This window comes from Papio anubis, chromosome 1, assembly GCF_008728515.1.
Source record: "Papio anubis isolate 15944 chromosome 1, Panubis1.0, whole genome shotgun sequence".
NCBI classification, from domain to species: Eukaryota; Metazoa; Chordata; class Mammalia; order Primates; family Cercopithecidae; genus Papio; species Papio anubis.
Window position 1 is genome coordinate 82,272,612 of NC_044976.1, and position 15,257 is coordinate 82,287,868.

General features: G+C 37.3%; 1 protein-coding gene across 9 annotated transcripts in view; it reads right to left on the bottom strand.

The window, feature by feature from the left end:
• The window catches only part of TTLL7 (tubulin tyrosine ligase like 7), a 138,864-nt gene that overhangs the window by 41,302 nt on the left and 82,305 nt on the right, over positions 1-15,257 (bottom strand). For all 9 annotated transcript variants that reach the window (XR_004176004.1, XR_004176005.1, XM_021933368.2 and 6 more), the window contains 5 exons: positions 10,859-11,006; positions 10,699-10,772; positions 9,316-9,451; positions 7,244-7,330; positions 2,315-2,513 (listed from right to left, as the gene is read on the bottom strand). Coding sequence is in view for 7 of the 9 variants with exons in the window: in XM_021933368.2 (XP_021789060.1) it covers positions 2,315-2,513; positions 7,244-7,330; positions 9,316-9,451; positions 10,699-10,772; positions 10,859-11,006 (644 nt within the window). In the remaining 2 variants the exon portion in view is untranslated. The remainder of the gene's footprint in view (positions 1-2,314; positions 2,514-7,243; positions 7,331-9,315; positions 9,452-10,698; positions 10,773-10,858; positions 11,007-15,257) is intronic.

Here is a 15,257-nt window from a genome sequence, read left to right on the forward strand (position 1 = left end):
CTTTATAAAAGGAATCGACATAAGCCTTATATTTAGGGATATACTTCTAAATTAAATTTTGGAGAAGTATACTTATTAAAGCTATAAAAGATTTTTTTTTAATTCTCTTTGTTCCAAAGATTAACTTCCTTCTGAACCTGAAAACTGTCACCGCTTTTCAAAATGACACTGCCTCTATATTTCTAGAGAAGGGCAGAAGGGCTATGTGAGGAACATACCACCAGTCAACCTTTTTTTTTTTTAAACAAAGAACTGCACATATTTAATGTGCACCAAGAGCAAACTTATACTAAGAAAATACCCAAGGCATGTGCTAGTAACTGTACTGTAGTCCTACTCCCTTTGAGGGGTTATGGTAATGGTTTGGTTGTATACAACCTGATCACTGGGCAGAAAGAAAATATCCTTTGTCTGGAATCATCACAGATTCCTTTTTTTTTTCTTTTGCCTACACATGCTAGAAATTCAGACAGAATAACTAAGTAGCTAGACATGCCAATGATGTTTGGGTAGATTCACAAAAAAATCATTGTAACTTGCATATCCCTTTGAAGCTGAAATAAGTTAGAATTTTTCAAACTATATATAAGAGAAAGTGTTACATATAATCTGGATTGTGTCCTTGATCATCAGCATCACTCTGAAGACAAAACTCAAGTAGGATTTGTGGCTGAAATGTTCCTTGGTGTAAGATTAAAGAGAGAAGATAACACAAAGTAAAAGGCTTGTTACAATTCCTCATGAATATAAAAATAAAACATAACTAATAAAAAAGACATGTAACTAAATTAGGCTAGATTTCAAATGAAAGTTCACACTTAAAAACATTTTTAAAATCTGTATATTTTAGTGCACTATTGTCTGATCTCAATTTGTTAACCTATTGGTCTGAGAACAAAGAACAATCTCAGAGCTATAAGAATGTTAGCAAGTTTTTCTCCAACCTGTCCTCATCTCCCATCAGTTCATGCCATTAGGGAGGTACACATCAGCTAACAGGAAAGGGAATTAAAAACTGGCCAAATTTAGGCATAAAAACGTCAGATTCTGAAACCAACACAGAGCCATAGTTACACAAAGACACACTGAAAGTATTTAAGGAATCCTTAAGAAAAAAGGAAGCAAATATTAATAGCTTACAAACTGTATAACAGGTGCTCAATAAACATTTCTTAAATGAATGAGTAAATAAATAAATGAAATGGAACACAATACATTAATTCCCCTCCAAAGACATAAACCCTGAAAGATATGAAGTAGTAGCATGTTTCTTTAGAGAATAACATATAAACAAAGACCATTCCTGTAAAAGCTTCATCTATTGGTTCTGTATTCCTCATGCATTTTGCCATAAGTGTTTAAGGCCAGTTTTAAAATATCCACATTATCAGGGAAGTTAACATATTAAATACATTGCTGAGGGTAAAAAGGGCTCACAATTGTGTTCACTGCATTATTGAGCTGGTTCCTTCAGCGGAACCCTAGGACAGTGGAGCACAAGGCAAACAGAGATATGACAGACAAGGGTTCAGAAAAGCCCTGGACTAGAGGCAGCATCAGGAAGGGGTTTTCCAACTGAATCTAGGCAAACAGCAATCCCACACTGGACATTTGGGGATGAAAGAAAAATCACAGACACAATATTGCACATTTGGAATTGAAGAATAAATGAAAGAAGAGACAAAGGAAGAGAAAGAGAATGTAAAAAGAAATACAGATAAAGAGAAAAGGAAGCAGAAAAGGAAGGAGATGGAGCAGTGGTTGGCTGCTCTCCTAAGTAGTTCCTATGCATCATAAGCCCTGACTTAAGTACTCACCGGTGATGAAAACGGGAGGGAACAAAACTTCAACTATTTCACAATTATGTAACTTACAGATACATTCAAGTCAAATGCCTAAGGAGATACATACTTTTAAAATATATATATAATAAGTGATAGCATAAAACAAAGTGGGTGAAAGGAGTAGAGGGGCAGAAATTGAATGAGAAGAGAATATATTGGCTTAAGAGACACGTAATCATCACATCAGCCATGCCGCACATTTTACAAAACCCAAGCAAAAATCTGGCACCTAAAAAAAATGATGAAATACAGAAGAACAGATCCTTAATCCAGCCCTTTCATTTTCTATTTGCAGATCTTGAAAGGGATTAAGGGATGTGCCCGAGTCTGGTTAGGGAAGGAAGGGGGATGGAATCCAGGTCTTCTCACACACAACAGGGTTCATTTGGCCCAAGGACCTTTTATTGAGTTTAATAATTTCAGTTCCATAATTCTTTATACAACATCTAAATTAGAAGAAATTAACTTACTGGGTTGTTGAATAAATTTGTAGTGGTTGGAGGGTTTAAGATTATATGTAACTTGCTTTTCTCTTTTCTTATTTTGGTATTCTTCTTTTTCATTTTCATCAGATTCTGAAGAGCTGCTGCTACTATCATAACTGCTGTCACTGCTGTAGTACTTCGGTCTTTTCATTATCTCAGTACTCTCAGGCATAGAACACAGAGGCTAAAAAGACGGAAATGTGTTATTTTGTTAGAATTCTTAAAAAAGGTTTACTGATATGATTAGTTACTATTTTAAATTTCCCCCTATGCTTGCTGCTTTTTACTGAAGGTTGAGAATCCCCCCAAATACTATTGCTGCCATGCTGCTTAGCCTACAGTGCTATGTATTGATTATTGTTTCTGCAAAATATTCTTTCTTAAATGATATAATCATGATGAGGAATATGTTATTCCCACATGACTGGATTAAGGGGCCAGAGTATCTATAAACAAAGAATAACAAAATAAAGGGAAAATATTTGAGATAAAAATATAAAAATCAGAAATAAAATCAGCTTTTCTTCATTCCATAAGAGATTACTCATCAAGACTCAGAGATATACCTTTGTCATATCATTAACATGCAGAGTTACTCTATAAATGTGTATGCATGTGCACACACAAGTGCATCTGTGTATGTGTGTGGTGTGTGTCTGTGTGTGTATGAGGGGGTGGGAGGAGAAAGAGGGGCAAGAAGGATAAAGAGAATAAGAATACTAAACCATTTTCTGTGAGCCTATCCACTCAGATAATGTGCAGCAAGAAGTTAGGTATCCCTCACATAACTGACTGGCTGTGGATATTTATAAAAATAGAATTTTTAGTTAACTGTCCACCTTCCAAACTGCTCAAGAACAACTGATGTCTTTTCTCAGAGTATTCCTAACTCTGGCACATAGCTTCTGGCCATAATAGAGTGACATAATTTTTCATTGCCCATGCTACATTTTAAAAATTAATAATATAATATGAAGATCAGTAGGGGTAAACTTCCACGGGGGAAGGATAAATTCCTCTAATATAGAAGGGAAAATCTGTAAAGACTGAAAATGCCATGCTATTATGTGTCACTATCCCTATTAGAATCACTCGTTTCTAGTCCTCCCAATCAATGTGTTTCCAATGATGCCAGCTGCAGGAATGGAAGGAAAGGGACATGGGACAGTTTCACATCAGAAAGAATGTGCATAACCAAGAACAAGACAGTTTCATAACTCAGTCATTCTAAGAGACTATTTATTACACACACCATATGCCTCCTATTCCTGATGGGAGAGGCTCCTTCAGCTGTATACTAGTTGCTTGCTCTCTGTTAAATCAAACAAAAATGTTTTGATGTTAGCATACACTATAATGAAATCCTTGGATAGCATGGGATTTCACTGAAAGAAGGTATACCCTCTAGTGTAACAGTGTAGAATAAAAATAGAGAAACAGCATTTCATGAAGTGCCTGGAATACAGAGTGAGCCAAAATGCATGATCTTCTTAAATTTACAGCCTTTGCAAAGGATGAAAAATAACCAAAGCAGGAAAGTAGTTTAATTCACTAAGGTACCAACTTGTGTTTAAAAGTATGTGCTCTTTCTGATGGTCTAATATTTACTAAGTACTGACAATGTTCAAAGAGATATGCATAAAAACATTTAACAGTAACAATCATCAAACATTTTGACAATCTTGGGGAATATGAATTCTAGAGGAAGGTTGTTTCCTCAGAAGTTTAGCATACCCAGAAGAAACAGTGGCACAATCAGGCTTGCTAGTGGTGCCTTCCTTCATGTAGCAAACAGCTTTAAGTGTTCTTAAAGAGCTTGACTACATAATGAGTTATTCGACCCTATAAAGAATCACAAGGGGAAACGTACAGCTGAGCCTTTGTGTCTTATATGCACTTGGGACTTTTTGACCAATACACTGTTCAAACAATAATTAACTAGCAGTCACAGCAACATAAACTCTAAATAGTGTCTTAACTACAAAATGGAATTTGTAAACTGGCATTGAGTTACGGCACAACCATAGTACTTATTTTTTATGTCCAATTTTATTATGAAGTAGGCCATCTATAAAAAATATAAAAATGTATAAAGAATAAACACCCACATGCCTATCACCCAGCTTAATAAAAAGAACATTGCTAATATTCTACTACAATTACTTTTGCACCAACCTAACACTTTATGTGATATTATTCATGTAGCTAATGTTTCTTAGATTCTCAAGTAAGTGAAAAGTTATTATTTTTCCTACTACAAGTACCAGTTTTATTTAACTTTGATTATCTCCAATTATACTTCTACCAGTAAAGACACCGGAAATCAATGTTTTGTGTGTTACATCATCCCTCTAAAAAGGAACAGCTGCTTTGAAGTTTGGCTCACTTTGGACCCTTGGTAAACAACATAAAATTAAAAGTTATAAAAATGCTTCTACTTCAGACTGATTATCCAGACTTCAACAACTTTGAAATATAGCTGGCTTTAACAACTACAGGAAATATCTAGTTCATTTCAACAAATACATTGTTAGTTCCCACTACTTGCCTAGAATGAAAGGGACTGAACAAATCAGACAAAGTGAATTCTTCCTCCCAAGAGGTTATATTTTTGTTTGGATGACAAGCCTTATATAAATGAAACACAGGAAAATATAAGACAATATAAAGCTGTCTCAAGGCTTCTGCATTTGCCATTCTGCCAGAAACATTGTGCCTCCAGGATACCTCATGTCTGGTTTGCTGAATAGCAATAATTAATATACAAAGCTTAGAAATTTCCCAGTGTTTCCCAAAGTAATGCCATGACTCATGCAAGTATTTACTTTTACAGATACTCTAAAATATACTTCTTCCAAAAGGGGTATCAATGACATATTCTACAATGCCTCATATGGAGCACATAATTCGGAACAGTCTCTGACATCCAAGATCTCCACCAGCTAATCTCTTATCTCTTAAACAGGCTCACCCATATCATTTCACTATCCAAGAACCTTCCACTTGAGTCATACCAAACTTTTCATGTTTCTACAATATCCTATACAGTATCATAACTCCATAGCTTTGCCTTTAATGTCCTATATACCCTAAATGTTCTTCCACCTCTTTTTTTGTGTGTGAGACAGAGTCTCGCTCTGTCGCCAGGCCACAGGGCAGTGGCACGATCTCGGCTCACTGCAACCTCCACCTCCTGGGTTCAAGCAATTCTCCCGCACACGCCACCACGCCCAGGTGATTTTTGTATTTTTAGCAGAGATGGGGTTTCACCATATTGGCCAGGATTGTCTCAATCTCTTGACCTCGTGATCCGCCCACCTTGGCCTCCCAAAGTACTGGAATTACAGGCATGAGCCACCGTGACCTGCCTCTTCCACCTCTCTTAATGCTTAGAGTACTACTAATTTTTCAAGATCCAGTTCTAACAGCACTACCTTTCTAAAGCCGTCCATATGCTACCAATCCCTTTCTTCACTATGCTGCTGTAGTACTTTACACTCCCTTTATTATAGTACTTCCCACGTTACTCCCTGATTTTTTAATTACCTGTCTGCTCTTCTACTAGCCAATGAGGTTCTTATGGATATATTTAACAAACTGAACTAATGGATTTTGAGAACCTACTGTGTGTCGGACACTGGCTAGGTTCTAGAGATGCAAAGATGAAAATCTACTTGCTGCCCTCAAGGAACGTGCAGCCTCGTACTGAGGCAAACATGCAAATAATTACTTGTCACAACTGCTCCACAAAAGTGTTATTTATGGAACAGCAGGAGAAAGAGAGAAGGTAAGGTCTAAGCTTAACTGGGGAAATGAGGGAAGGTTTCACACAAGCAACAGTGGTTCAGCTGAAATAGGAAGGAGACTCTAATCAAACAACAAGTCAATGACTTTTTTTTTTTTAGTAGGAAGACATTTCAGAAGCATGGAAAATCATGAAAATATGACAGAAGACGAAGCGTCTAAGGACAAAGAGATAGCACAGTAATTCTGAAATATAAATGGAATGGAATGAAAAAAAATCCAAGATTTTTCTAATTCAACTCTTTCCTACTCTACTAACAAGAACTTTGACATATATTAGAAGAACAGTACTGGACGCAGTGGCTCATGCCTATAACCCCAGCACTTTGGTAGGCCAAGGCAGGAGGACTGCCTGAAACCAGGGGTTCAAGACCCGCCTTGGCAACACAGCGAGACACCATCTCCTTAAAAAAAAAAAAAAAGAAGAAGAAGAAGAAGAAGAAGAAGAAGAAGAAGAAATTTTTTTAAATTAGCCAGGCATGGTAGCATGTGCCTGTTGTCCCAGCTACTCAGGAAGCTGAGGCAAGAGGATCACTTGAGCCCAGGAGTGTGAGGCTACAGTGAGGTATGAACACACCACTGGACTTTAACCTGGGTGAGAGTGAGATTCTGTATCAAAAAAAAAGGGAGAACATGTAGATGTCATCTACATGACAGTTTTCTACTTATTTCTAGGAATTACACCTATTTTAACTAAAACAAAATCAGTGTTGCTAGGTCAGCAAAAGATGGGGCTCCTAATTAGGGTCTCTAGATTTCATGATTTGCCTTATTTATAATGCTACCCATTTATCTGATAATTATCTGTCTAGAGGTATGAGGCAAACTTAATATTTAGTTTAGAATAAGAGTACAAGCTCTGGGTCCCTTTTGGCCCTGACTCATGGTATTTTCACTGACATCAGGAAAATAACCAAAATGACAAATGAAACTAATAAAACAAAACAAAACTCCTGAGTGTAAGGTACCATCATCTTCCAAACTCTACCTGCACTGGGCACACAGTCCTTATGGTTCCTTTAAAGCAGCACGGGTCATTCTTATAGTGAGAAGCATCAAGGGCTAGTAGCATCTACTTTGATAACTAAGGAAGGTAGAGATATACTGCACCTTTGGTCCTCGAGTCTTGGTAGTTTTTCCCATCAACTTTTCATCATCAATTTCACATTGTTCCAGAAGATCCAAAATATCTTCCTCCTTCAAAAAATATTCTAATTAAAATTACAATCACTAATGGACTCTAGAATTTTTCCAAGTTGATTAATCTCCACAAAATAATGCAGAGCAAGGATTCCCAAAATTATTTAGTGAAGACAGCTCAGAACAAAGGAGAAATATTAAAGGGTCATGGCAAATTCTCTTGAAACTTTCACTAAAATCTGGCATTATAATTAATATATAGCCAAAATCTATTCTGTATTAATTATCATAAACAAATGTACCTTTATAGTACAGTACAGTATTAAAATCTTAGAGTATAATACTTCAATAACTAGTTCATTGGACACTAAAATTTCTGGAAAGTTCAAGCTAATTTCCAGATTTCAAGTTTATGAATCATTTCTATACAGATTAGTGTAAAATAATATTAAACCTCCAGACAGAAAACTGATAATTGGACTAACAGTTTCACTTAGAAACATTCTAATGTGAGTATTTGCTGACTGGGCACTATTTAATGAAAACCTTTCAAAATTTCAATGATTGCACAAACGTATTTTTAGAACTTTATAAAAGTTTTAATTCTATAGTCATCAAAGGTGGCAAAAAGTCACAAGTGCCCTAACACCTTTCTTGTGTTCTTCTAGAGTCATATTCTGAATCAAAAGGAAATTTTATAAAAGCATATACCCCGGTGGACATTAGGCAAGTCAGAACAATACAACTATAATAGGTACACTGAAAGAGGTATAATCAACTGTATCATTGAGTTATTTAAGAAAGGATGCTAGAAAAGGTTTTTGAAGAAACTAGAAATCTCACTGTACAGTAGAAATGTGTAAAATAAGTTACTCTTTGCCCCAATCTAAGGAAATTTAGCTATTGAAATCCCAAAATACTCTTCTTATACATTTTTTATTAAATAATAATCTTACAATGAATTCGATGGATAGCAGTACAATATAGCCAAAAAGAAACTCAAGGAGTTCTGCTTCTGTTTAGGAGAAATATAACAGATGATACATTCATCATAACAGCCAGAAAAGGCCAGATAAACTAAACAATCATGTTTTCTAAAACACCAGAAAGCTGTAGGTAAAAAGTAATGTAAAGAAACTAAATTCCAAAGAGAGACAAGCTCTTCCTAGGTGAGCAGAGATGAGTGGCCATTTTCTTCTTTGGGGTCATCTGTCATGTCTGGACATACGTAGGCAGAGATCAGGTCTAAACTAGAGAGCTTCTACTAGGATAAAAAGAATCTTCTTGAAATGCTCCCTTTTAGAATCCTGAGCTACTATATTGAGAGGTCTGACTACCCTGCTGAGAGACTGTGTAGGGAGGAAGAGATACCAGCCAGCTCCCAGATGTTCCAGCTATCTTATCTGACACACCAGGCATGTGAGTGAAGCTACCCTGGATTTCTAGCCCCAGTTGGGCATTCAGATATATGCTACTATATGATTCACCCAAGGAAAGACAAGCAGAAGAACCACTCAACTGTGCCCAGCCAAGATTGCAGAGTAATGAGCAAATAAATGAAGTGGTCTGTCATGCTACAATAGAAAACTGATGGACCTTTTACTAAGGTGTACAGATTAGTGTGTGTGTGTGTTTCATTTACTTCCTCTCATATGCCAGATCTATGTAGTATCAAGAAAAAGTACTATATAATGTTTGTTATAATCCAAAAAATAAGAATACTGCAAACCACTAGGTTAATTCCATGGGTTTCTTTATCCAGTTACAGATACACATCTATGTAATAAGATATATTTTTATAATATATTGACATTACTACATAATATCACAAATCTCTACTCTACAATTTGTCTTGGTAGATATCTTATTTATGAAGTAAGTTGGTTCATCATGAAATGTTACTAACTGTTAAAATAAAAAGCTTGGGGAAAGCATATCTTAAAAGTAAGATATTTTTATATGTTGGACCAAGGTGGCTTGTCTGTAAAGACATATTGTTTAGCTTTATTCTTTTTTCTCTATATAAACATTCATTCTCTTACCTTCATCCTTTTCAAAGGATTATTCAACTCTCGCTGGAATGAAGCTGCTCTTCCTGAAAGGAAAGTCTGAAAGGCAACAGCTAACAAATTTTCATACTTTTCAAGTAGTGCTTTATCTTCAGGAGGATAAATTCGTCTACAACAAAATCAGATAAACCAAATTTTTAAAAAGAAGCTGTCACAGCTCAATAGTTAACATCAACTCCACAGATAATCCTTGACCACCTATTCTATACTAGTCATATTGCCAGGTATAAGCATTTCTATACTGATTAGTACACAATAATATTAAATATTAAACCTCCAGATAGAAAACTGATAATTGGCCTAATAGATTCACTCAGTAACTTTCTAATGTAACTATTTGCTCACTGGGCACTAATTAACGAAATTCTTTCAAAACTTTAATGATTGCACAAGAGTATTTTTACAACTTTATGAAGGTTTTCAGTCTATAGTGATTGATAGTGGCACAAATCCACAAATAAAGTTTATCTAGAGAATTAGCATTAAACAATGCAGTTCCAGAAGGCACAGTATAAGGGTTTAGTTAGGGCGAAATGGTTGGAGAAGAATGGTGATTGGGCAAATTGCAGAAATATTGAACTTTGTAGGAGAGTGTTCAGTTAATAAGGGATACTACAGGAGTTTTTTACTTAGTGTGGTTACCGAAGTATACAAAAATGTAGGCAGTGGTTTTGATGATCTCTTTTGTAGTGATGGAATTTGCCTCTCTAGTAAAGTGGGTAGAGGTGGAGTGGGAGGAATGTGTTCTCATCACTACTGTTGATGGTGTTAAGGCCATGAAAGAACATCTTACCATGAGTGCAAGAATGCCCTTACACATTCCTTTATCCTGCTCAGGCAATGTCAAAAGTTGGAAAGTGGGCAGTCTTTCCAAGAACACAATGAGCTGGGTGGGGTGGGGAGGTTTGCTTCTGTCAAGGGTGATATTGTGGAACGGTTCCAGTTTAACACAGCCCACATCTCTCTCCACTGTCCCATACCTAACTCCTTCAAACATTTTCATTATTTGCTTGGTTCCTGAAAAAGTACAGTAACCACTATAGATTGGCAGGAAGAATACCAAGAGACCTGAATTCTGACATTTTTTAAACACCACATTATAACTAAATACAGTCACAGGATAACGGCGGGTTAAAAGGACCTCCTACAACCACCCAGAGGCTGGCTAGCAGGAGCATTGTCAAGGCTGAACCATCTCCTTGCTGACTACCTTTCTTTCTTGAAAGACAGTAAGCAAAAGTACTTGCTTGGAATCAAAGAAAAATGCTTAAAATAAGCACACAAGATTAAAACATGAAGGATCATTGCTTTGATACTTCATTTTTTCAATCTATACAAAAATACCAGCTCAGTTACCTATAATTTCCCATATGTCGATTTTCATGTTCTTCTCGTGAGATCTGCTTTCGTACTTGAGCGAGTCTCTCTTTCTGGAAATGAGAAAAATTTTACAAATAAAACCTGACAAGTGAATTATGCAATTTAAATTGTGGGTACTTTCTTAAAACTTTCATACCAACTCTTCTTTCCGCCTCTCCAACTGGTGTCTCTGCTGTTCCCAGTCTGAGGAGCCTGGTAAGAGCCTTTTAATTGAATTTTGACCATAGAGCCTCCTTTGAGCCTCAGCTTTTTGTTTGGCCAAGTTTCTTCTTTTGTCACTGGTCCTAAAATATAAAACATATGACCAAATTCTAGAATTCGAACAAGTTCTGATCTTATCCCGGTAAGGAGAATGTGCAGAACAGGAGACATAGTGAAGCTCAGAATCAATGTTTATTAAACTTATATATTCACTTACATTATATTCATCTAACCATACCTCAAATATGGCACTCTGGCAATAGATATGGTAAACAGAAATTCTGAAGACACAGAGACAAAATGGAAACAGTGTATGTTTTAGAGGATCCGAGAGACCTAGTTTCACATTTTGCCCCAACAATTTACCACTATACAATCTTGGGCTGGTCAATTAACTGCCTACTTTGGAGATAGTTTCCCCGTCTAAAATGTCAGCAATACTGTTTCCTCCTTGAGTTCTTATAAGATTAATTTGTGGTATCATTAATAGGTACTTAATAAGAAATGGTTCTCTTCTCCTTCTTCAACCCAATTCCATTTATACTGACCATTCTTTAATACATTTTCATTTCTGACCAAAATCCCAGCCTAACAATCATCATTTATTTGAAAACATCTGCATAGTCCTTCCCATTCTTTACTCAATTATGAAAATTCACTTCTAACTCTCTGATTTTCAAGGAAAAGTCCTGTTTTGGGATTATTTTCCTCTAAACCACTTTCTCTCTCTTCCCTGCCAAGTAGCTGGTAAAATAACACAAACCTGAGGATTTTTTTCTCCAACCCCTCCAACTTAAACTCTACCATACCATCATTGAAAGACCTAGCAGAAACAGGGTTACTCCAAGAAAAAAGGAAAAGCAAGGCCAATTTGGCCCTCGCCTTTGGGGGAAACAAAAAAACAAACAAAAACAAAAAACAAAAATAAAACAGAGAGTTCTATCCTTAAGGTTACATTTCCATGCTTCTATTGTCATTAGGCTGGTAGGGCCCAGATAAGAGTGTAAACCAAAGGAAAGGGAACAAGAAGGCCATTTGGCTAGCTTCTAGTGCAGAGGTAAGAGAAGTGCTTACATTTACATATTGCCTCATTTAATTCATCAGGAGATTGCACTAAGAATATGGGTCCAGGTCAGGCGCGGTGGCTCACACCTGTAATCCCAGCACTTTGGGAGGCCGAGGCAGGCAGATCACGAGGTCAGGAGATCAAGACCATCCTGGCTAACACGGTGAAACCCCATCTCTACTAAAAATACAAAAAAATTAGCCGGGCATGGTGGCAGGCGCCTGTAGTCCCAGCTACTCAGGAGGCCGAGGCAGGAGAATGGCATGAACCCAGGAAGCGGAGCCTGCAGTGAGCCCAGATCGCGCCATTGCACTCCGGCCTGGATGACAAAGTAAGACTCTGTCTCAAAAAAAAAAAAAAAAAAAAAAAAAAAGAATATGGGTCCAAGGCCCAAATAATAAAGAGTGTTCTTTTGCCTCAAGTATGTACCATCACAACTTGACCTTGCAGGAATGTTAGGAAACTGATCTATTCTCTTTCATGACTGAGGGAAGAGAGAGATCCTCTCATATTGTTTTATACTCAGAAAAGGAAAGAGAAGTGAAACTAAAGGTGGGTAGCCTGGCACGTAGGAACCAGACCTGAAACCAAGGAATCAGACCCGAAACCAGACCTGGGCCTGCCTGACCTAAGTCTGGTAGTTAAAATTCAACCCCTGACCTAGCAACTGATGTTATCTATAGATTCCAGACATTGTATGGAAAGACACTGTGAAACCTCCTATTCTGTTTCACTCTGACCATCGGTGCTCACAGCCCCGTCACGTACCTCCTGGCTTGCTCAACTGATCACGACCCTCTCACGCGGACCCCCTTAAGAGTTGTGAGCCCTTAAAAGGGACAGAAGTTGAGTACCTGATGAGCATGGATTTTAACACGTTAGCCTGCAGATGCTCCCAGCTGATTAAAGCCACTCCCTTCACTATCTCGGTGTCTAAGAGGTTTTGTCCACGGCTCCTCCTGCTACAGTTCTTGGTTCCTGACCGGGAAAGCGAGGTGATTAATGGATGGCCGAGGCAGCTCCTTAGGTGGCTTTAGCATGCCATGTGGAACATCCCTGCTGGAGTGACAAGGATCCTGAGAGCGCTCCCAATTAGGCATTTGCCCCGTGGGACGCCTCGCCAGAGCACTGTGTGGCAGGCCCCCATGAAGGATCAATGCAGTGGCTGAACACCAGGAACTGGCACTTGGAGTCTAGTCATCTAGAACTTGGTAAGATTAGTCTTTGGAACTTGCCCACTCCACTTGAGTGGAAGCGTGGCCTGATCACCCACGGTGTGCCTTTATCGGCGCTTTGGTTTTGGTTTTGACTTGGTTTGAATTGCTTGACAGGACTGGTCTTGGGAACTTGCCTACTCCATTTGAGTGGAAGTGTGGCCTGATCTCCCATGGTGTGCCTGTACCGGCACTTTTGTTTTTGTTTTTGACTTGACTTGGATTGCTTGATACTTTGGTTTTGGTTTTGAACTGGCTTGGATTTCTGGATACTCTGATATTGGTTTTGATTTTGGTTTGGTGTAAACTGCAAAAGTGTGTGTGTGCCCCCTTTACCTGTTCTTTGTTTTGTGGGGTGCGTGTGGTGTGAGTGTGGTGTTTTGTCTCGAAGAAGCATAGGTCAGGCACAAAGTAAGCCCATCCCACTAGGAACTATGTTGAAAATTTCAAGAAAGGATTTAAGGGAGATTACATTGTTACTATGACACCAAGAAAACTTAGAACTTTGTGTGAAATAGATTGGCCAGCATTAGAGGTGGGTTGGCCATCAGAAGGAACCCTAGACAGGTCCGTTGTTTCAAAGGTATGGCACAAGGTAACCTGTAAGCCAAGGCACCCAGACCAGTTTCCGTACATAGACAGTTACAGCTGGTTTTAGACCCCCTCCCCACCTAGAGTAGTTAAGAGAACAGCAGCATAAGTGGCTGGCAGAGGGAAGGAAAGACCAGCAGAGAGAAAGAGAGGAAAGAGACAGAGAGAAAAACAGGCAAAGAGAGAGAGGAAGAGACAGAGAGACAAAGGAGTCAAGAAACGAGAGAGAGACAGAGAAAGAGAGAGGCAGAAAGAGAGGAAGAGACAGAGGCAGAAGGAAAGTCAAAGAGAGAGAGAGAGACAGCAAGTCAAAGAGAGAAAGAGAGAAATATACAAGTAGTTAAGGAAAAAAAAACAGTATACCCTATTCCTTTAAAAGTCAAGGTAAATTTAAAATGTATAATTAATAATTAAAGGTATTCTCAGTAACCCTATAACACTCTAATACCACTTTGTTGTCAGTGTAAACAAGGGTGTATCCCTAAAGCACTGAGTCCTTCCTATCAAAAATCCTTAACCCAGTAACCTGCGGATGGCCCAGATGCATTCAATCTGTAGCGCTGCTGTTTTGCTAACAGAAGAAAAAAAAAGGCCATCTATACCAATTCTAAATTAATTTAGACTAAACAAGGTCTTATTAATAGCAAAGGATAATTGAAATCCCAAACTTCCAAGGTTTTCAACAAAAGTAAAGTTTGCTAAAAGTTAGCAGTGTAACATGTATTATAGTAATTTCTAATCTTGTGGCCTTAGACAGTCTAGTCCCCAGACATAAAGGAAGTTCACTTTGGAAAAGAATGGTTATCCTAAAAAAAAAAAAAAATGGAAAAAAGGGGGGGAGACAGAATTTAGGTAAAAAGGGTGTTATATGGTAAATTCTTGTCCTGAAATAAATTAACTGGTTGCTTAAAGAAATGTTTGTAATAAGTCAGAAAGTTGAGACATGTCGAAGAATTGTCTACGAAAGTCATGAAAGAAAAAAATGTTATGCAAAAAATGTTGTATAATTTAAAAGTAATAAGGCCTCCTGAGTTTATTTGCAAGGTGTATAAGGAAAGAAAAATATACCTTTGGTAAAAGGATTATAAGGAGGCATAAGAATGTGGATTTTTGCCTACATTAAAAGGTTAAAAAAACTATTGTTTTGAAAGTTTAAGCAAGTTTTAAAACGTTGATTGTAAAGAAAATTATGTGCGTAAACATATTAGCTAAAGTTAAAAAGGTATCATCCAGTTTTTCTGTGAACTGGACATTAAAGCAAAAATGCAACAGGTTTTTCTTAAAGCACCAACCTGCTCTTTAACAAAAATTATGAAAGGTTAAAAAGAGTCTATAAAATCTTACGTTATGCTCAAACATTAAAAATTTGATAAATACGTCTACAAGGTTTTATTAAAATTAAGTTTAACATTAATAACACACTAATATAAAGGTAAAATTTAGCTTATCTGGTATAAAAGTCA